The sequence below is a fragment of the Haliotis cracherodii genome, unplaced genomic scaffold (assembly GCF_022045235.1).
Source record: "Haliotis cracherodii isolate W230 unplaced genomic scaffold, xgHalCrac1.p SCAF_3, whole genome shotgun sequence".
Taxonomy (NCBI): domain Eukaryota; kingdom Metazoa; phylum Mollusca; class Gastropoda; order Lepetellida; family Haliotidae; genus Haliotis; species Haliotis cracherodii.
Window position 1 is genome coordinate 5,127,857 of NW_027266286.1, and position 24,290 is coordinate 5,152,146.

Genomic DNA, 24,290 nt, shown 5'->3' on the forward strand with positions numbered 1-24,290 from the left:
GACATATCACTTTTGCAATCTATTTCCAGGTGTCGATCCAACTTGGGATATCTGTTTTGTAGTAAATGTGATTATTTACAGTTTGTCGTGTCATTTCAAATCTGTTGACATAAATTGGATTCAGTACCATTAATGTTAATGGCCTAACTGCATTTCTCAAGTTTTGATTATTAAAGCAAATTAACACAATAAAACAAAATATTATAGATACACTAAAAATAGATATGTGTTTTAACTAACATCTAACATATTTTGTATTACAAACAGTTATGTTGGTACAATTTTAGCAAAATTACCATATTTTCTTGTGTAAAGTGCCCATTCTTTGGTACATGTGTCAGGACAAATTGCTGTTTCTTATATTGTGCGCACTGAAAATGTGAAATTTGCAATAAGACATCACTAGAAGTGGTGGTATACAATGAACACTTTTTAAAAACCAGACAAGGATTTGTTGACATGTTACTTCTGGTGTTTCTTGGGGAAAAGTGTGCACTGTACACAAGAAAATATATCACTTGACACTGTTGAATATAATCCAGTTATCCAAGATGGTAGTCTCCTGCACAGTTCTCAGTTTGCAGTCGGAATCCCAAATATAACTTATGTTATATACATTGCATGTTCAGTTAATAAAGGTAATGTAGAGTCTTATAATGACACATATCAGCTACATTTGGATAATCTCTCAAAACATAATATAATTCTCTTATTAAAATTGGAAATAGTTGAGCACAAGAATTGTTTGTTGCAAGTGGAAATTGAATGTTCATGCTTTGGGGCAGAGTTGTACCCGGGTAGACACAATTGTGAATTTCTGGTTTCACCTCAAGATAGAACCACTAGGTTCTGCGGCTCACCTTAATTTTTCAGGAACCTAATATCAGATCAGAGAGGTCACACAATGGTGAAGAAGGTTAAGCAAATAAGCAATATCAGTAACAAACTCTCAAATACAAAATTCCAGGTTAATAAACTCGGGTTTCTTGAAAGATGCTTGAAATGATTATTCAAGGGAATATATACACAGAATTTCAGCTTGTTAACCATGTTTACAAAGGAGGTTTCCAAGATGCTTAAACTGCAGAAACACTGGGGAAAATAGTCCTATAGATCAACAGTTTTCAAAAGAAAAGACAGACACTAAACAAAGTTGCTGTCAACATTGATTTTCAAATATTTTCGAACCCTTAATTCAACACTTAACAAAATGTGTTGTCATCATAAGGAGAAACATACGTGTCAAAGTTCCGCGCCCTCAGGCTAGTAATTTCAGATGAGAAGGTTACAGAGACAATTATGCATTTTGAGATAATTTATGTTAAATTAGGCTCAATATTTAAAATATTAAAAAACAATGGAACATATATGTTGGGCCCAACAACTAACTACATTTGTAGCAAGTTTGATTCCATTTTGTATAAAAAATCAGATTACAACACATAGTTGTCATCACTGGTGCAGAAAAGCATGTGAAGTTTCAGCTCCATTGATTCAATGGTTCCTGAGGAGATTGTGTTTTCAGTGAGACGAAAGGCATTGTCAGACATTTTGGAGCATGTCCACAGTACCAAGATGCAATAAGAGTCAAAATGTGAAAAATCGCAAAAACAAAACATTCATGTTGAGCCACAACTACACATGTACCAAATTACATTCCATTTGGATAAAAATGGTTAAGTAATAACTATGAGAAGTTTCAGCTTTTAGTATTATTGATGTGCAAACGTCAAATTGAGGTCAAATTTCAAATATTGCAAAAAAAACAACGTAACATGTGTTAAGCACAACTACTAACTACACAATACCACATTTTATTAATACATTTAGAACATGTTGAAAATAATATTTGAACCTATGAACAAATTGGAGTGGCGAGAAATAAATGTGACGTTTTAGTTGTAGTTTCTAAATGTTGCTGAGGAGCAGATGTTGATGATGCACTGAGCACGAAGCACACCAGACAAACAGGCCATGACATAAGCTCCCTTGACTTTCAGTCAGGTGAACTCAAAATAAGAGTATGTGAAAATCAAAAGTCAAAGCTGGATCAAAAATCAAAATATACCAAACAACATAGTATTTGGGATTCTGCATAACTAAGATGAAACAGGTTGATCTGTAAAACATAAAACAAATAATGAAACGGATGTGGCCTATGCCACATTTTAAGTATTATTTGGCTGCCTTTCAGTGGCTATTGAAGAGACACATCAATGATCTATTTTCAATTCAAAATGAAACCAGAAAGGAAAAGGTGACCAAACACATTACACTGGGCTATTTAATTATCTGAGTGTTTGACCAAGCCATTATTAAATGCCTTTCATGGCCTATTTTTTCATACATTTACTGGGATAATCCAGATAACAGTAAAGGCACTTTAGTTAAAGAATTGTTTCGGATTGAGATATGGTTATATTATTAGATCAGAAAGGCCATAAAAACAAAGAGGATCTGCCAAGATGTACATTTTGAGAAAGTGAGAAACAGATAGGAACCAATAATTTGTGCAATTCTGATAGTGCTCAACTATATCCCAGATATATGTAACTATGTGGCTATACAATAAGGCTGCAACAACGATGAATAATAAATGTGATACAATGCAGAAAAGTCATGACACAATATGTTCTCATCAACTTGCGTACGTTACACACACATTATTCCATTACAAACTATTAGAATCTTCAACTTTTCTAGTTGGTAAAATAGGTCTTCAGCAACCTATGCTTGCCGTAAAAGGCGACTAACGGGATCGGGTGGTCAGGCTTGCCGACTTGCTTGATACATGTCATTGTATTCAAATTGCGTGGATCGATGCTCATGATGTCAATCGCTGGATTGTCTGGTCAAGACTCTATTGTTTACAGACCACCGCCATACAGCTTGAATATTGCTGATTGCAGCGTTAAACACCAAACAAACAAACAAATTTATTTTTCTGACATGGAGTGAGACATAAGATTTAGTTGAAATAATGTATGCCCTTGTATAGATGACCATTTGGCCTGTTGAATTATTTATATGTTAATCCGTAAGTTGTTTTCCTACCAAATATGTGTGATAATTATCAAAATGTCATGAATAAGCTTCTTTCTAAACTGAATATATCACATTAGATCCAAGGGACGTAACTCTATATACTTTGTTGTTTGAGTGTCGGTGGTAGGTTGTTTGAACAGTCTAACAGAGGCTTAATAACAGATGAGAACATACTGTGTGGTATATGCAAGCATAAGAATATAAGAAAAAATATGGAGATAAAACTACATACTACTCAAATATTGAATATATACTTGTCAAAATAAGAAGTAAAATATGTAATTATATATTCCATGAAGCCGGGTGTACGATTGTCTTATGGATTTCAACTTCTTCGCTCTTAATATTCAATGTGATGTTGAGGTACAGAAGCTAGTACTTGCTGGATAAACAAGAAATATATGGTGAAGCTTAAGAACTGCATGGCTGATAGCATTTGAGCAGTTGAGACATGGTTCTTCTTGTAACTTTACATTGCATTGAAAGAAAATGGAAAAGAAGTTGAAATCCTGTCTTCATGGATAATAAAGGTTCATTAAATGACACTCCAATATATTAAATCTACTTTGTTTTTAATTATGGCCACATCTTGACAAACATTTGGCCTCAGGCACATATTTATGACAAAGATAAAAAAAACCATCTTCTAACAAGTCACAAAGGACTTGTTTATTTCTTTAAATTCTAGCAAATTTGAATTTATGTAGAATTGTATTTTCTTCTGATTTTCATCACTTTTGTTTACCAAAATATATACCCGAAGTCTTGACTTTAGATACTCATGTCCAGTAGAGTGTCTTATTTCGCTCCTTTAAATGTCTTAAGTAATCATAATAGAATTCATTTATAGAATAACAACATATCATCAACATTAATTAACAAAATCGTATCAAGACATAACTAGCAAATCCCTCAAAGTTGGTAGCTTTACAACTTCAAGTATCCAAATAGGCTAATCAATCTGTTATTTGTAATCATCTACACAGGAGAGAATAGGAAGTTACCGGGACTGCCCGTTTTTTAGTTTCCTTATTTAGCCCATGGGCTTAAAACAGAAAACATCTAATGCTTTTAAGCCCATGGGCTTACAGTAAATTGAAAACTTGATTGATCTCCCATACCAGATGTTCAACAACATGTATTGTATTGTATTGCTTCTATGTGTCCAATTTACATTCTAATGCACCTTAAACACCGTTAAAGGTATCAAGATTTACAAGACCCATGGACCCCTAATGTAGGTGAAATTCTGCTGGTCAGAGTGAACTTTTAAACACATATGACAAACCCGCATTAACTGCAATATTGGTATGTTGTTACTCAACTAAAATAGTCAAAATCCGTAATTAAGCCCAGGGCTAAAAACGTGCATTTCCGGTATTTGCCAACTGGTAGATATGTAATGTTAATTTAATTTTGAATGAATATATATGTTTTCCTGTAAAATGATTTACAACATTGTACAACTGGAGAAATCTTGTCTGCATAGTCTGCAGAATTACTAAATACTAAAGATGAAATAATACCAAACTAATGTACTTCATCAGGGTATGATGACACAACCAACCAGGACATTTTGTAACCATCAGAGTCACACTGTAGTCAGGTGTTACGACAGGCATTGGTACTTGGTATTGGTGCGGCACCATAAGCCCCACAGAGTAACTAAAATGTTTTGATACATGACAATTGCTCTCACAATTAATACATGTTCCTCTGAACTGTTATACACACATCGTAACAGGAAATCCTTCCTATTGGTAAACTTTCATCATCATCAACACATGTGTGACAATGTCACAAGAAATTTCATTAAAATAGGCTTGTTATTTACATGGACATTTCCTTAACTTACGTTTTACACAAAATGTTTTACACAAAATGGAACACAAGTCATCAAGAAAATCCTTCCTTCTGGTCAACTTGCATCATCATCAACATATGTGTAACAATGTCACAAGAATTTCATCAAAATATGCTTGTTATTTACATGGACATTTCCTTAACTAATGTTTTACACAAAATGTTTTACACAAAATGGAACACAAGTCATTAAGGAAATCCTTCCTTCTGGTCAACTTGCATCATCATCAACACATGTCATTGTGTAGCAATGTCACAAGAATTTCATCAAAATAGGCTTGGTATTTACATGGACATTTCCTTAATCATAATCTACAACAATGGAACACAAGTCATCAAGGAAATCCTTCCTTCTGGTCAACTTGCATCATCATCAACTCATGTGTAACAATGTCACAAGAATTTCAACAAAATAGGCTTGTTATTTACATTGATATTTCTTTAGCACATATAATCATATATGCAGAAAGTGATATGCAAAAGTCATCAATAAACTGGTTATCTATACAACAACTCTTCAACCTGTTTTAGCAACAAATAAATGTAATATATACAAAGTTAAACAATGGCTCCAAACCTAAGCAATGTTAGATTCACAATGTAACACATTGTAAAATAAATGGGAGTGTGGGCTGCAGTCTGATTGGTTGGAAACTGAAATTTGAAGCAGTAAAATCTTCTAGAATATTTGCTTAGTATAAATACTTGAAAAATTTATTTTTTTTCCTTCTCACTCTCTTATCATGGGTAGGTTCTGCAAGACATTTTAGAATAGTTTCATTGAAATCATTTAAGTATGATAACAGCATATAAAGAATGTTTTTGTTATTCACTTTTTTATTTAAAAGCTCAATTCAAATTACTTTTGCTGGCTAAAACAGAAAGTGAGACCACACCATAGACGGTATACATTGATAGTTGAGCTAAAATATAGCTTATAAGTAATTAGTCATGTTTTAGCAAATTTCAGCATGATTCTTAGGCAGGAATATTTTCAGGAAAAACATTGTAAATTTTACTTAAAGTTGTGCATTGGTATATTATTGTTTTCACTGTGCAACTGTTAAATGCACTCACGAAGACGAGTGGAAATCTCAGTGCTGTTGTACAAAGCAACCTTAGTACTACGACTGTCATAGGTCTATGTTAAGGTATGGGAGTTAGGATCACCTTAGTGGTAAGATCACTTTGTACAACGGCACCCTGAACTGCAGAAACGATCATGGTGAAAGTGAAAGCTCTAAGACTCAATGCAGTTTTTTCTTGATCAATGTTTCCATGATCCAGTGTATCCAGTTTGGTATTCCATTCGTCTGAGGCTTGGAAATCCAGGCAAGGAAAGAGGGAGACATTCTGTACATTAGACGGACTGGCCACAGCAGTGGATGAGCCCAGTTGGGTGGAACACAATCTACATAGCAGGAGGCGAGCACACCCTCAACAACTAGTGTACCAGACATAGTGAAGGGGGCATACAGGCCTTTTTCAATGCAGAAACAAATATCTGTCACTTCATCTTCCACTAATCTATTATTATTGCTGTCGAGGCGGAAGATGACATTTCCTCTGGTGATCTGTCTAGAAGGAACAGTTACAATCTGGTTGTCATACTTACTGTAGATATGATGGTCTGGAGAAAGCTTGATAGAAACTTGTCGGGTGATGATGTTGATGAACTCGCTGGTGACATTCGAATTAGCATGACCAAACAAGAAAACAGGGCTGTATGTGATTTCGCCATTGGAAGACACTGACATGAGTTGTTCTCCAATTTGAATGTCTTTCATAAGAATGGTGCCGTTAGTGTGAGAAACCACTTCAGCATTTTGAGGAAAACAAGCCATAGTGTCAGGAAAATGTTCAAGCAATGAATAACTGCTACTGCCAGAACATCCATATGTCCCTCTACTTGGTGATATGGCTGTGAAACCATCTTCATCCTCATCTTGAACTGCTACAATCGTTGTATTTACCATAAGATTATCAATCTGCTCAATAATCAAAGCAGCTTCTCTCTGTCTTTTCAGCTTGGAGATTTCCATGTTGTTGACAAGGATGAAGCGACCACCAACCTTTTCCAATAACCTTTTAATGATGCCTTCCTCTGACATCATGTGTTCCTTGAACTTCTGTATCTTTGCATCATGTGATCGAATTTCAGGATGAAATGTATCTCCATGTGTAAATACCAGTACAGTGTGATTTGACAATTCCCCTTTGGAGGACACTTCATCCATAATGGCAAAGATTTCCTCTTGTTCTCGAGTGAAGCGTGTGTTCCAGCGCAAAACTACCAAAATTGCATTAGGCCGATGTAATTTGTAGAAGTCCTCAATCTCTTTTCGCAAATTTCCCTGCTTGTTTGGATTTACATGAGGCGTGTCAAGGACTGTGATTCTCCTGGTTCCATAAAATGAATATTTTTCTTGACATAACTTTGTAACAGTCTCACTACATGCATGTGCATCAAATGCATTGTCTCCCAGTATGGTGTTACCAGTTTCACTCTTCCCTTGACCAGAAGTTCCTATTATTACAATGTTCAGGTCTTTTCCATCTGAAATCTAGACAGTTGTACATATTAATTTAAAAGCTTCAAGTCTTATTAATTCTTAATACACTTTCTGGTTAGATTTAAAGAGATTAGTGTGTCTACCAAATAAGATATATATGATGCTGTTATTTGTGCATCTGGTTACACCTAGTTTAAATACAATGCTTTTTCCCCATTACATGTGAGAGGCATCAACAGAATTGTTAATATAAGTAGAAGAAACTTTGGATTGATGACATGCATCAACGAAGTAAGCGAACCTAACCACTCGATCCCGTTAGTCGCCTCTTTCGACAAGCATAGTCGTCATTTACGGAAAGCATGAGTTGCTGAATACCTATTCTACCCAATAGGCCAATAGGCTTGTTTGTCGTCTGTAAACATTTGCCATCACAACCAATTTAGCTGAATGTAGTGCCCATGGTACATATTCACAATTCATCATTCCTGTCTTTTCAAACTGTAATGAAGGAAATGTGGGGCCCAATGTTTATAATTCTTGCAAATTCAAAACCTCTATTACATCAGTGCCATAAATCTTGTATTGTGGCTGTCATCACACTATAAAATATTCAGATTTTCAACAGAGGTTCTCTTCACTGTCAACTATCCATAATTAGTTGTGAAACTGACAGTATCTTGCTTGCCAAGCCTTGTATCAACAGCTTGAAGACAGAAAGCTTTAAGTCCTTTGTCTGAGGTTGTACAGTGCACCGACGTCGTATATCACACTGCATTACATTTTAGACTAGATCATTCTTCACTTATGTGAATGTTGAGTGGTTGTAGTTGCTATTTAGGGCTTAGGTGGTAGTGCAAGATGGCGTCCTCCTTATCTCTCCCTAGTGACGACTTCCAGAAGTTAACGAAGTCTTAATCTATGGCTAAGAGGAAGGAGGCAGCCAAGAAAGAAGAGGCCTAGATCCTTGAACTGGTTACACCTTTGAAGCCTTCCCTGCGGGCCTTCTCCATCGAAATTGAAAATTTGAGGAAGGAACGGATGCCATCCCAGCTGACTCATTCTCGGATTTAGAGCAAAGGCTATTTACGTTGTAAAATTGTTTATGTACTGGTGACATTAGTGACATGAAAAATTTTACGTTCATAATATAACACAGAAGGAAGTATGCCAATACTGACAAATGAGAGCCATGTTTCAAGTCACACAATTTTATAATGACTTACTCAGCGAAGCGAGATTACTGATTGGTTGTTAATGCAAAACAAGAAATGCGCATATTCATTCATCTGAATATTTTTCCACAAGAAATATCTCCAATTCTGAGTCAACGCCTGCTGTAATGAGTCTAGGTTCTGCCATTTCAGGATATTCACCACACTTTGGCAGTTTGCTCTTATCCAACTCTCTGTCAGCCTATCAGGACAGGATCCAGATTTTTCTGCCCCAAATGGTTGTTGGAACCAAGTTGAAAATTCACCCAGTACAGGATATGATGTATCTGGGAGCCAGATTCTAACTACATAGAAGAATCGTTTGTTCGCCGAAGGGTCTCAAGTGGTTGCAGATGGTCACCAATATGGCAGATTGACCCAACCAGACTCTTCGAAGGTGGATGTCATTAAAACATGATTTAATGTAGGAGACTTCGCCTGTATCCCATTAGTATAGTCAACAAACTTGGACATTCTAGTAACCTTCCCTCCAAACTTTATTGGATCGGTTCATTTGGTGGATATGCTGGGCATTGCATTTCTGTTTGCAGAAGACAAACATCAACTCTACAAGAGTGCTTCCAACTTCAGCTGAGGTGCCCATATGGACAGTCTAGTGATACAAGAGATGTGGAAAGCTCACGAGAGACCTTCATATAAATGGTCTAGAGGTGTGAGTGATCTATTCCGCAATCAATGAATGCTCTTATCTCTGTCATCAATCCTGATGGCTACAGACTCAATACATTGCAGGATGTCTGCCCAACACATGGTAAGTAAGCTGAACCTTCTGGTGGACAGTTCATTTAGATAGATATTTAAACTACAAACTCATGACTTCTCAGGCCTAACGCATGCTGAGGATTGGAGATCCATTACTATCAGAACCTTATCAGAGTTGGTAGCAAGAATCAATAAATTCTGGAATGGTTAGGACATTGACATTATACATTTCCTGCTCAAAGCTAAGGGATAGATCCATCGGATTGACATGTATGCCCTATTTGGTCTCTGATTCTATCCAACGGGTACATTGTAGAGGCTGGAAATGTCTCTATTTCTTGCAAAACGGCTTCAGATAACGATATTGCAAAAGAGACTGTGGTCATGGTGGTAGGATGGTTAAAAACTATGCTTTTAGAAAGTTATCAAAATGAAAGGAACTTCCTGTGTTTGGTACTCTTAATGCCCACAAAATTAGAGCTCTGCCAGCAGATGACAAGTTGCCAATGGAAATCACCAAACACATTCACTAACCTTTTATCTGGGGTAAATACAGCTAGATCTGAATGGTATCTACAGTCTTGGTCCGGTAATGGAAGAACAGGCCATTATTATAAAACAGCCAAAGGCTGGGGAAAAAGGTTGTGCGAGGCATGTACTTCCCATGGCAAGTCTTCGAAGGAAAGTTACATTTTTATTCCATGTTTTCTAATAAGTGTTGGACAGGTCATAGGTTAACGTCTAGTGATCTCATTCAAAAGTCACAGGAATGATGTCAAGACCAGTGAAGATGACATCATACAAACCAGAAGTGTCATCATCAGAACCTGAAGTTACGTCACGGGCCTCAGACGAGGTCAGGTAGGCGTAGGTCATTACTGTTCAATTGATGACGTCCAAACAAATTGTGGAATGATTTCCATGTATTTGCATACATTTACATTCAAATGCGTTTATAACAAACACGCTTATAACGAACTGACAGATATTGCAAACTTAATTTTTAGTCCCGGCCATTTGCTGTATAGATGTTGTATATATGCTTATAACAAACTAAAATTAGTGGTCCATTGCATTGCAAGGAATACGTGTGCGTTTGGGAGGGCAACAAACACTGAATTTTTACTGCAAATTGTGTGAGTGGCAAATGCTTACTCTGAGAAGTTGGAAGACCATGCATACATGACATTTCAGCTTCCATTTGTCACGTGGGCGGTTGGGGTAGCCTAGTGGTTAAAGCGTTCGCTTCTCACGCCGAAGACCCGGGTTCGATTCCCGACATGGGTACAATGTGTGAAGCTCATTTCTGGTGTCCCCCGCCGTGATATTGCTGGAATATTGCTAAAAGCGGCGTAAAACCATACTCACTCACTCACTATTTGTCTCATCGTGTCAGTGCTATTTCCCCCTTCAGTTGGTGAATACTGAGTAAGCACATAGGGTTTAGATATATGAGGATGTTTACACAAGGTGGGATCAATATACAAAGAAACAATACAATGACGAAGGCAATGAGATTAAAGGGAGAGTAATTGAAAACATTGATTGCGATTTTTGGGGGGGAAAGTCCCAGATACATTCAGTCAATTTCCAAAAGAGAAAAATTTGTGATATTCATAGAAAGTATTTAAATGTCTTAGTGAAAGTACCGAAATCACACGCTCCACAACCGGCTTCCAAACAAACCTATTTTGGGACGTGGCCTAAAGCTACTGGCGCAGCGTTTGACTGATATATTTGCCGTGTTTATCTATCTTGTGATTCTTAGCTTTAATGCACATACTGTTTCTGCTGCTTTCTGTTAATCCTTCAAAACTAACAGCCTTGTGTACATTGTTAAAATGTGAAAAGATCTTTAATCTTGACAGGGTAAGTAATTAAAAATTAATAATCCGTAACTTGCATTTTATTACTAACATCTTGTTTAGGTAATAAACCACACGCTGCCCTCGGTCCTAGTTGACAACATCCACACTGCCACCTACCGTACACCCGGTCACACGGACCAGTACATTCACTACAAGTGCAACCACCATCCACAGATCAAAGTAGCCATACTTGACACCCTCACCAGATGAGCCATCTGAAATCCTGACAGTTTTAGCAAAGAAATCCAGCATCTTTCTCAGCACCATTCATAAAACCCAGAAAAGATCCTGTTTCGAAGTCAAAATCAGCCCCAGTACCCATCTTCATCAACATCCTATACAAAGGCCCTACCAGGGCCTAGATTTTCGAAACGATCTCTTAACAACTTACGTTCAAAGATAAGATATCTTAAGTTGAAAATTAGATACATTTTCGAAATGATCGTAAACCTGTCGCAGATTGCACAAAGATATGATAGCTATCGTGACAGAGAACTCATTTGTATTAGAGATTGAAAAAGCGGGGTGTTTCCCAACGATGTCCCGGGGATTTCCCAGCTGCTGACATTAACAACATAGAAACGTGACACGGAATTCACGATCACATGGGGGCACGGGTGGCCCAGTCTTCTAACGCGCCGCGATTCGCTGTGCAGAGTTGCGTCCCTTTGGCACGCCAGAAACCTATGATCGTGGGTTCGAATCCCGGTTCATGCCAATTATGTTTCTAGGTTTGTTTCTAGCACCATAACCGTGCTCGTGGGTTTCACCGGGGTGGTAAACTATATCTTTTAGAATTGTAATAATGTTCAAAATGATACTTCAATATTTTCACTTCAAAGTCGAGGACGAAAGTAAGGGACATTATTCTAAATGACATGACGAGACCTTTGATCGAACTTCAGGCATTCAGCATTTGAGATGCGTGTTCAAGTCTGATGTTACGTGATGTATGCTGGGTCAGTTTCACAATACTGCTTGTTTTTGCGTTTATGTCAAAAGTCAAGTTTTTAGAGACGACACCAACATTATACCTGGAAACACTCAAAACAAAAATTGTTCAGAAAGCAGCGCACACACGAGCGAGTTGTAATGACAATGTAAGCTTAAGTTTGTTTGTTATTTATATATCCAATGTATTTCACAAATAAACCAAGGACTCAAATACAATAACAAGCTATTTGTATTTAAATGAAGTAATTATTATTTTTTATCTATCTAGATCCATAATTCTTTTCAAAATTTGAAAGTGACACTAATTTTCGCTCACAAAGGGAGATAATTTATGAATTGTCAAGTTATATGTTGTCATATGGAACAGGCCACATACAAATAATGTAATCCTTTTCTATCCTTTTAAATTAAGTAGAGCTAATATACTGATTTGTCTGATTTGTTTTAAATCTGGCTGAGGAGCGAAATATCTACATTCTAATGTGTGAAATCTATTCTTGAACGTAGTTCGATGACGTTTGGCATGTCTGACAGCATTGCTGAGGGTCATTTAATAGTAGTTGTCCGGTATTTATGTTTTTTTAATATAAAACTGGTAAATGTACACTTAAATTTTATAAAGACCAACATCAATTATTATTTTAAAATCTGTCCATTGAATGTAAAATTCAAATATTATTTTGGTGAAAATGTCTATTTTATATTGATCAGTAAAATTCATTCAGTCAACATTTTCTGCGAAGATATAATGGAAAGTGAATTTTGGACAATGTTCAAAATATGTTATTATTGACGAAATTTGAAACCCAAACGATCATGGGAACCCATTTTATACTTGATTTTTCAAATCGCCACTCTCGAAAATACAATACCAAAATATGTGCTGAACTTTTGCTGTCAAAATATATAAACAATGCTATATTCAATGGAATACATCTATGCATTTAAAGAATGAAGTTATTCAACGGACAATATTTAATCACTTGTTATCAAATATTTGTCTTTCAATAATATAGATAACATAGGTGTTGTTTTTAAAACAAAACAAAATACAATTACTTTTGCCAGAAAAACATTAAATATACTCTTTATACAAATATACGATACACATATTTGATAACATGTATTTTCTTGTGAAATCAATAAATTTTAGATGTAAAACCTGATGAGAAATGCTTGTAGTTTTGCACTTCGTCACATATGTAGATTGATATAATTTTATAAAATGCGAAAATAAAGATTAAGACATTGTCACAAATGCGATCCAGAAAATATAACAGTGGAACTCCCCTTTATGAAAACTGTAATAATATTGAGTAAGCTCTCGCCGGGCGAATACGAATGGAAGCCACTCTCAGTTAGAGTATGAACTAAGATTAGCTGTCCCTGAGTTATCAATAAGGTCACGGCCATTACTATAGAACCTGCCCACACCTTCCGTTTTTATCCTTCCCGAATTATCGAAAAGGTATATTGCTTCACGCTTCTTAAGCATGGACTCAATAGTTATGTGGATCGCTGTTGCGATTAAGAACATTTCTTACGTGAAATCTTTTATGTGTTCTTCGTGTTTTTGAAGTGTCAATTTGAATCACACAGTTGAACCAAAAGAATTGTCAATGTTCGAGTGTACAGCAGATAATGTTTGAAAAATATCTATGGCAAAGTATGCCGCCATCTTGGATGAAGATAAAAGAAATTTACCATAGATATGGGGCTAGATTTGAGACAGTCTTACGATATCTTATGGATACGACAGTTGCGAAAATAGGCTATGATAGCCTATGATTGCCTTACGACAACCTTACAATATTTTAGGGCTATGATCGTTTGGAAAATCTAGGCCCAGTTCAGCAGAATTCTCACAAAAACAGCCAACATTGGTGTGACTTTCACCTCCGACAGGGCACTTAAAAACATTTTACAAGCCAACATTAAAGTTCGATCCATCTTACCCCAAACCCCAGGGGAGGTGTGTATGAGATGCAAATTCGGAGACTTCATGCCACAATAATGAAAGAAAAGAAGCCCTTTATTAAAAAAAATCTCTGGGATCGATTTTGCTATATCAAGCTGCACCAGTGCAGGTGACTGTTATAGCCAGGTTGCACCCAGTGCAGTTAACATTTCCCTCCATGATTGCACGGCAGCAGTTATATTTGATAAAAATGGAAAACTTTGAGAACTGGTCGCAAATCGTTTAGAATCGTGTTAGAACAGTCACTCATGAGCTTACAATCACAACAAACAGATATCAAGATGCAAAAAGCCATATCCAGGTTTCCTAAAAAGAAAATACTAGACCACATTTTCAAGTCTATTATCTCTTTGAATTTATTATTCAAAATTACTGAAAATACAGTGTTTCAATATTTGATAAAATGGTGCAGCCAATATTTTGGTGATGCAGCCTGATTAATTCGCTTGGTTGCACCTTGTGCGGGTCATAATACAGAAGGAAATTGTACTCTGGATCTGCCTCTTGGGAACATCTCATAAAAAATCATGGCAACAAACCCAAGATTCCCCATACCAAAGACGTATATACGTCTTTGCCCATACTAACACCAGTCACTGGAAATAGTGGAAACTATTGAACTTTCAAGAAAGTAGCAAGCCATGTATTTTATGCTGGAATATTGCTAAAAGTGACATAAAACCATACTGCCTCACTCACACTTCGGCATTGTTGTTTAAAGTTTGTATTCTTTAACATCAATTCTAGGGTTTGCAAACGTGTTCTCTTCTCAGACTGATGACATTCACATTTTCTACCATATCACTGGATCACTGGAAATCATCAGGTGTTCATTAAAAACAATAGATTAATTAAAAGGGTAAGCATATCCTTCCACTCACACAATTTGCATAAAAAGGTAAGTTTTTGAATTTGGCCAAGAAGTTTAACTAAAGCTTCGGGTAAATATTAATGATCTCCACTCATTTACCAACCTGAACAAGAAATAAGGTAGACCAGTTGGACCGCCTCATATTTAGAGTGAGTTGGGTTTAGCGCCGCTTTTAACAGTATTCCAGTTATATCACGGCGTGTCAGCTTAATGTGGGAGGAAAGCCTGAAGTGATGCAGGTCTCAGACGTTTACCACTTCGGTGAAACCCACGAGCACAGGTATGGTGCTGACAAACCTAGAAACATAATCGGGGCAAACCGGGATTCGAACCCACGGTCATATGTTTCTGGCGTGCCCAAGGGACGCAACTCTGCACGGCGAATCGCGGCGCGTTAGACTGGGCCACCCGTGCCCCCCTCATATTTAGATATTTAGATATATGCATAACGATTCAACATAAAGGGGATAAAACATGAACTGTCCAGCTCTGATCATATGGCTGATAAAACTGCACCAAATTACCTAAAAACATACGCACATGCACATCGCTATATACCGTATTCGACGAATATAAGCGCCCAGGGCGCTCTCGAAATTAGAAATAGGGGTCTCTTATTAGAATATAATTTTGGTGAAAGAGTCGAAAGATCGTAATTTGTTATGGTATCTGCTGACAGCCTGAAATGATACAAAAGAAAAGTCTGTGCGTATTATACACAGTTTAACATGAGTACCCCACTCAGACACAGTATACTGACTCCGAGCCGACCAGTCCTTGTTTTAGCCCCTTAATGCCGAGCGCCAGGGTAACAACAAGTACCATCTTTTAACATCTTTTAGTATGACGCGGTCGGGGATTGAACCCCGGACCTTTCGCTCTCTGGGCGGACGCTCTACCACTAGACCACGGAGGCGGTCTAAATAATTATGACCTAAATGAAGACTTTTACTAGCAACAATTTCTTAATATCTATATCATGCAAAACTGAAGATGAAAAAGTGGAAAGATGTACCTTCACTTAAATGTTAAAAGAACGACGCAGAAACTGTATCCATGTTGGAATTCCATTCGTCTTTGGCTTGCTCACTGACGCCAGGAGAGATGGACAAAGTCTGTACAATATTCTAACTGGCCACAGGAGAACATGGGCCCAGCCAGGGGAGATGCAGTTCACATAGCAGGAGGCCAGCACGCCATTGACAACAATGGTTCCCGTCATTGTGAATGGTGCATACAGACCTTTTTCCAAGGATGTACTTATTCTTGTCACCTTTTCTTCCTTCATAACATCCCCATGTTCTGTCAGGAGAATGTCCCCAGTTGTGACATCTTCCGCCTTAGTTTGTACCCAACACTGTTTTTTCCTTGTGTACAAATAGTGATCAGGTGAGAGAGTTATTGTGTGATTTTCAGTTTCTATGTTTATAAAATTGGCAACAGAGGCCTCCTGCAAGTGTCCGAACAAATAGACTGTGCTGAAGTCATATCCAGTTCTGCCCAACGAAACAAGGACTTTCTGCCCGATCTGAAGATTTGAAAGAGTAATTGTCTCACCAGTCGCAATTGTGACTCTTGCATCTGCAGGAAAACATCCTGCACCATTTTCCTCTGCCTTGTCTGCAATCTTTTCAGAAACCCTTTCGACAATAACCTTTTCATCCGTCTCTTTCTTCACTTCCTTTTCAAACTTCCAATGCTTCTTTGCTTCATCAAAGTATACATTACTATATTTGTCTTTGTTGTTCATGTCATCAATAATGTTGACAAGTTTGATAAACTGATCTCTGAACTTTCCTGGATCATCTTCTATATTGTTCATCAACACATACCTTTGGTTGCATTCAGAGAGAAATCTTTCAATAGGTCCAGATTGTGACCCCAAGTAGTCCTTAAAACTATAATGACTACGTTTTCGTTTCTGCTCAGAGAAATACGTATCACCATAGGTAAAAACAAATACAACATATTTCATTAGTACTTCCTTTCCAAACATCATTTTCATCTGTTCTATTGCCATGACTTCCTCTTTAGTCATTTTTGTGTTCCACCTGAGTGTAATCAAAAATGCATCATATCCATTTGTTCTGTGGGCTATTGCTTGGCCTATTTCTAAAAGCGTTTTTCTTGGCTCTCGTGTGTCCATAGATCCAGGTGTGTCAACCAAACAGATAGTTCTTCCTCCAACAGTACTCTGTTTCTTCTGACAGTTTGTGGTACCCGAGGAAGAAGACGATGAGGAAGGAGTCCATTCCTCCCCCAAAACAGCGTTTGCGAAAGAACTTTTCCCATGTCCAGTTTTCCCCAGGATGCATAAATCAAGAGCTTTTCCTTCTGGCAAATCCTTCTCTGCAGTTTTCTGCATGAAGAGAAATAACGGGCTGAGAGAAATGAAATTGACCATTGCTCAGTAGCTCACCATGTTAGTGTCCTTTGCACCACAACCTATGGTTCGTTTCAAACCTAGGTCTAGAAGTTGCAAATATGTGCCCTTTGAGATACAAATACATTGTATCTGTGAAATATGGTCAATCAACTCTATTTTTATATACATTATGAAAATGTAAGTTGGCAGAAGTTTCTTTGGACTACTAGTTTGTCAAGTTCCTCTTTAAAAAACACATGTTAATCATCATCAACAATCCATTGATACAATATGATTGCCAAAATCTACCAAATAAGATACAACACTAATTTATGTGTAACGTTTTGATGAAGAGATTTTTTTGTAATTTCCTTTCATATGATATTGTAGGTATCGGGAATTGGTATAACATCTGATGCGTTTTTCTACATTTTTCTTTTGTCAAGCTATGACCTTTGACTTTCCTTTTCACCGTTTTCTAGTGTTTGTAGACATATCATCTGAAACTACAAGGCCTATTGAGCTGAAACTTTTTTCGTACACACCTGTGGGTGAGCAACCCATTTGAGATAACAGATATCACCGGGATTGGCTACTCCATTGTGATGACCTGATGTCAGTGTAGGGTCACACTATATATATGCGAAGATCTAGTAAGCAGTGCGTCGGATGACATCACTCATGACCGTTGTGTCATGTATTAATATGCTACTGCAATCATGAGAATAGACAAAATGCATCGATTCGATTCTAAAAAGGTGATATTTTTGCATGTGTAAGAAACAGATTACTGCACTCATGCCTGTCAGATACCATTTATCTTACAACTCGTTGTTACAAAGCGTATCTAACTCGATTTTGCTTGTTGTAAGATAAATGATATCTGACAGGCACTCGTGTAGTAATCTCTCTATGAATGATCTCAGCTATGGTGTCTCCAAAAGTGATCACAGAATAAAGATCCACTTTCATACATGGAATCAATGGCAACAGCCAGGTTCTCCGGGAAAAAAAACATAAACACCAAACCCATGTTTGCAGTGGTCGAAGAATGATTACAGCCACTTGTGGTGAGAAATTAAAGTGGTTCTTTCTATGTCTCTCTCAAAAAACAAGAAGAATAATCACTACAGATACTGTGTACCCTGGGCCGCAGCCTCAGAACCTGGGGAACCCGGCTAAACCTTACCCTGGCCAGTTCTTCCCTGGATACAAAATAGCCTACTGTACTGACTGTATTCGATGTTTTGTTGAAAAGTTAGTCAGACACAAAATTAAGATGTTATTACACGCACTTGGTGCATGTAAAGACAAATATTAGTTTGTATTTTTCAATAAAGATTGCACTAGTGCATGTTTTTTTTATAGTTAAATCAAGCCCTGTATACATTACCTTGGCTAAATCTTCCCATTAATAATGTTATATACTCAGCAAAAAAAGTTCCTGTGACACCAATATTTTAGTGTATTTTTCAAACGAATAAAGTTTGGTTATCAATATTGTAGTACATGTTTGGAATCAAGTCACAAAAACGCAACTGTTACAGAAAAGCATGCATTCCATGCAAAAGTTTACTTTTATGCAAGCCCCATGCATTTCACTACCCAAGAATTGGTATAAAAACATGTGCGTTAACGGGATTCCATATGCATTGTTTAGCATTGTGCTGACAACAACCAATCAGAAAAACAACAGAATTACGCAATTATTCAACATTACACTGACTGACTGACTGACTGACTGTGTATGGTTTTGCGCCGCTTTTGGCAATATTCCAGCAATATGAGCGTCTGCGAGCCATTGGTATGCTTGAAGTAGGATTGAGTCAACGGGATGTTGCAAGGCAAGACATCCACAGAAACACCATTTGGTGTTTATGGCAACTTTGGCAACAGACGAATGCACTCAGAGACCAACCTCTGAGTGGCAGGCCACTCGTAACCAATAATCGACAAGACAACTGGAATCAAACAACACATCTACGAAATGGATTCCACCCACCAACAGTGACTGCAAGAAGCATCCCTGGCCTTCGACGAATATCTTAACAAACCATACGTCATTGCCTCAGATGTGCAGGGATTGTCGCCAGAAGAATCGCCAGACGTCCCATTTTGACAGGAAACCACCGTCAAGCACGTCTACAGTGGTGCAGATAGCATCTACACTGAACGGCCATTCACTGACGAGTCTCGTTTTCACCTCAGCCACAGCGGTGGACGGATTCGAGTGTACCATCGAGGTGACCGTTACGTCAATCATTGTGTCATGGAAGAAGATCGGTTCAGAGGCGGCAGCTTTATGGTATGGGGTGGGATTACAGCAAGACAGAGAACCCGTTTGATAGTGGTAGAAGGAAATCTCAATGGACAGCGCTCCCTCGACGAGATCATGGGCCCTGTTGTTCTACCGTTTTTGCCTCATCATGGCCCAGGCATTACTTTTCAACATGACAACGCCCGGCCTCACATTGCTCAACTTGTTCAGGATTCTCTTCAACAAAACAATGTGAATGTCATCCCCTGGCCGGTTCGCTCCCCTGATCTCTCACCAATCGAGCACATGTGGGATGAGATGGATCGGCGCCTTTGACGTCAATCACGTGTTCCAGAGACACTCCAGGAACTTCGAAACATGCCCCAGCAGACATGGACAGATATCCCACAGGACTTTGTACAACGCCTGGTCCATTCCATGAGACGAAGATGTGTTGCTCGCATCGCAACCAGAGGTCGACACACGCTATTGATTTGTAAATTGACATTTTGGCATGTTCATATTTTTTATGAAATAACACATTTTCTGAAGTCAGTATGGCAAATTAAACACTTACAGGAGTTTTTTATCTGTTGTAAACCGAAATTGTTTCAAATTTGGTAAAAAACATAATTTTGCATTAAATCTTATATGCAGTATTCAAAATGAAATGTACTACTTAGCACAAATGTTCGACGATAGTCTCTCTACCAGAATCTGTTGTATCATGACATTAGGCTAATTATGTAATATGACACTTAATATCCCAATATTTACACATGCACAAAAGTTAAGTGCCACCATATTCATAGTCTCTTGATTTCACGTGTGGGAATCAGAAATACGAAATATGATGATGTATGACTGAATTAGGCTTCCATAGTTTTATGAACCCAAATTTGTCCAGATACCACAAGGAAAGCGTGCTTTACGTGTTGCAGTTCCCCTCCCCCATAAATAGTGAAATTCAAGTTTCAGACACGTGGTTGCATTTTGCTATTGTGTGAGATTCCCCTTCCAATAGAGGTTGAAAATCAGCCATGGTGAGGAGAAAGTTAATGAACGCTGAAAGATGGCAAGTGATAGGCATGAAAAATGCTGGCATGTCATGCAGGGCCATTGCAAGACAAATAGGTCGTCATCACAGTATTATCACTCGTTTGATTGTCAAACATGGACAAACCAATGATGTCAATGACAGGCATAGGTCTGGTAGGCAAAGAAAGACCTCTAACAGAAAGGATAGACGTCTTTTCACGAAAGTCAGACGAAATCCATTTGCCACTTCAACAGATTTAAGACTGCAGTGGATTACCCATCAGAGACACTCGACGATGACGTAAGGTGTCGCCTCAGAGCGGCTGGTTATAACGCCAGAAGACCAGTAAAATGTCCTCAACTGACTGAGAGGCACATTGTCTGATATGGTGTCTTGCCCATAGTCGATGGAACTTGGCCAACTGGAGAAGGATCCATTGGTCTGATGAGTGTCGAATGCTGCTACGAACTGTTGATGGTCGAATATGTGTTTGGAGGCAACGTAATACTCGTTTTGCACCAAGGAACATCCAGAAGACCACGCATGTGGCGGGGGGGTCTGTCATGATATGGGGTTGTGCTTCCTTTGGCTGCAAACTTCCGCTGGTGACAATTCGTGGAAACCTGAATGGCTAACAATACCAAGATGTCGTTCTTCGTCCAATGGTAGTCCCTCATTTTGACAACCATCCTCTTTAGACAAGACCTGTTTACATGGACGACATTGCTAGACCACACAAATCTCGGGCAGTTTTGGCTTATTTACGTCAAGAAGCTATTGCCACTTTTCCTTAGCCGGCCTGTAGTCTGGATCTTAAACCGATTGAGCATCTCTTAGACATTCTTGGCCGGAAAATCAGCCATCGTGATCCCCCAGTTCAAAATATCGCTGGACTTGAAGCCGCATTTCTTGAAGAATGGATCCCCGTTTGCCTCAGAGAAGCATTCAACGACTTGTAAAGAGTATGAGGTGTAGGGTTGAAGCTGCGGTCAATGTCCGTGGATCATACACATGTTTATCATGATATAACATTTATGACTAAGTTTTCCTATAATAATTAGATCCACATCAAGTGCTTTTATGAGTTATCATGGTGTAATATTTATACATTGTACATCATTTCATATAATTAAAGTTTAGCAAGTAATACTTATCATCAGGTAAAATGCATATATAAAATATCAGTAGTTTCAGTTATAGCTTTTTAGATAGATGCTAGCCTAAGGTGTCAAGATCCCATCTCCCAGACAAAAGATATGTCTACATAGTCTAATAGATTACCTTGAACTATTTTATTTAAGTAAATCTGTCATCACCTCTTTTAGAATAACATTCAGCAATTACTTAAATTTAGACTCATTAAGGATTAGCCCCCATACAACCTCGTCTATAGTGCATTAAGGATTAGCCCCAACACAAGCTAATCTATAGTGACACCATAATCTCTTTCAAAGCATCCAGTAAATATTCCAACAAGATTAGTGCCAGTCCAACAGGATTAACAGGATTAAGTATTCCACTCTGTCTAGCCATTCATTTAGCATAGGACACAACCAATCGTGTATCAACCAATCATATTCGTTTTTATTGTTCTAATTTTTGTTAAATACATACAGAAACCTCTTGTTAGGGCAGAGAAGGGGTTTGACTCTCTTACCAAGCAGACCTCTCTCCCACAGCCCAGAGGGTTGGCACCCTCAGCTATTTCCTAAGATATTGTAACTTGCTCATTGTTAATTGTTCTTGTAAATAAAATTGTGATTAGTCTCCTGTGACTCCGGCTCTTTGCTGACTAATTCCCCCTAAGAAATCCAGCACGCCATTTGGACGGTTTTGTTAACCCATAACAGTCCATGATAATTTGGCAGAGAATCATCGTTTTCGGAACCACGGAGCCAAGGAACTAACTACAACCAGCTACAAGAACCCATTGGAGGACATGTCCCAACGTGATCATCTGATGGAATAACAAGCAAGCTGCATCCACCTCTGACCTCAACACTGGATTAAGGACAACCAACTCCTCCAAAGACACCAACAAAGGAAGAAAAAGTCTTCAAATATTGTAAGTACAGCATTACATTGTTGATTACTTGTCTTTCTTTACTTTAGTACGGTACATACTAATAGGTGTCATGGCAAATATGGAGTCTGGAATGGAAAGTAACTTTGAAAGTGAAATTCCAACAGTGTCTTTCGTTACGCCCCTTGCCAAAAGTGTAATTCAGGCAAAATTTGGTACAAAAACAACAAATTGTTTAGTAGATACAGGGGCATCCATTTCTTGTATTTCGTCTGCTTTTCTGAGCACAGCTTTTGAAAACCTTACTCTTGGAAACTCACCCTTTCCACAGGTTGAAGGTGTTGGTGGCGAATTGCATAAAGTGTTAGGTTCAGTTGTGTTAGATTTTGTCATTGAGGATCAGGAATTTTCTCAAAGATTCCATATTCTGCCTACACTTCCAGAGGCAGTGATACTAGGTGAAAACGTCCTTGATGACAATGATGCAGTCTTAGATTATAGCTGTCATTCCTTGATACTTAACAACAGCACCTCAGATAGGCAATATATCAATTTCATAGCCAGTTAAGTGCAAGAGATTTGTGGATTAATAAAAACAATAGATCAGATTTACATCCCCCCTCAGAGTGAAATTCATTTCAAGGTTAGACTATCACAGACCAAAGAGGATTCCCTCATCTCATCCTCATTGAACCCATTGCTTCCATCACTGCTCATTCTGAAGTAGCAGGTGGTAGAACTCTTTCCAAAGTGAAAAGCAAAACTGCTATATTAAGCCTTGTAGGCAAATTTAGTTGCATTGACAAAGATTCTGTTTTTGAAATCGACTCTGACCAACCATTCATAAGTACCTAACACGAACAATGAGAAGAGAGACAATGACACCAGGGATTATGTTAAAATTGCACAAGAGTTAGGATTTGATTTGACCAATACACAACTGACTCCAGACCAACGACACAGACTACTTAGATTTTTGGGACAAAATAGAAACATGTTTTCAATGAGTCTTGCAGATTTAGGAAACCAACATATCATCAGTGTTTGCGTTTATGGCGTCCCATATACAAAAATATGCACTGAAAAAAAATACGACGCAAAAAAAACATCCTTCACGCGTCCCCTTATGCGTTTTTTATTTCGAAAAAAGTTCACTTCACGCATTACTTATTGTTGTTTTGTTTCGTGTTTCTCTCGCTCCCAAAACCTATGTGATAATGTGTATCCAATATTCGCAGGGTTCCGGTGCATGTCAGATTGCGGGAAACAGAGGTATCCGATGACGTTTCTCTTCCATGTCGTGTCTGTAATGGCATAGCTGATTGGTTTACAAAACGGAAATAGAAACGTAAGCCAATCGCTGACCTTGTTAACAGTATGTTGTCAATGTCAAGGACTAACGTCCAAATGGCATCACCAAAACTTTGTCAAAAGAAAAGAAAGTTTGCTTGAAGAGCCAAAAATACTCTTTCAACACCATAGGCCGGTAGACCAGACATGTCATAGTCACGTCAAAATAAAGGGTAGATCTATATAATTTTATGAACCTACCTGTCATATCATTCATTTATTAAATC

General features: G+C 37.9%; 1 protein-coding gene across 4 annotated transcripts in view; it reads right to left on the bottom strand.

The window, feature by feature from the left end:
- The window catches only part of LOC139475013 (uncharacterized), a 139,797-nt gene that overhangs the window by 51,624 nt on the left and 63,883 nt on the right, over window positions 1-24,290 (bottom strand). For 2 of the 4 annotated variants that reach the window (XM_071258224.1, XM_071258225.1), the window contains exons 4-5: window positions 16,045-17,388; window positions 7,388-7,472 (exon numbers count right to left, since the gene is read on the bottom strand). The exons of 1 other annotated variant lie outside the window; for it this stretch is intronic. In XM_071258224.1, the coding sequence (XP_071114325.1) occupies window positions 16,051-17,388 (1,338 nt within the window). In that variant the 3' untranslated portion in view covers window positions 7,388-7,472; window positions 16,045-16,050. Of the gene's footprint in view, window positions 1-589; window positions 7,473-16,044; window positions 17,389-24,290 lie in introns of those variants that run through there. One more of the 4 variants, XM_071258226.1, reaches the window with a different exon arrangement.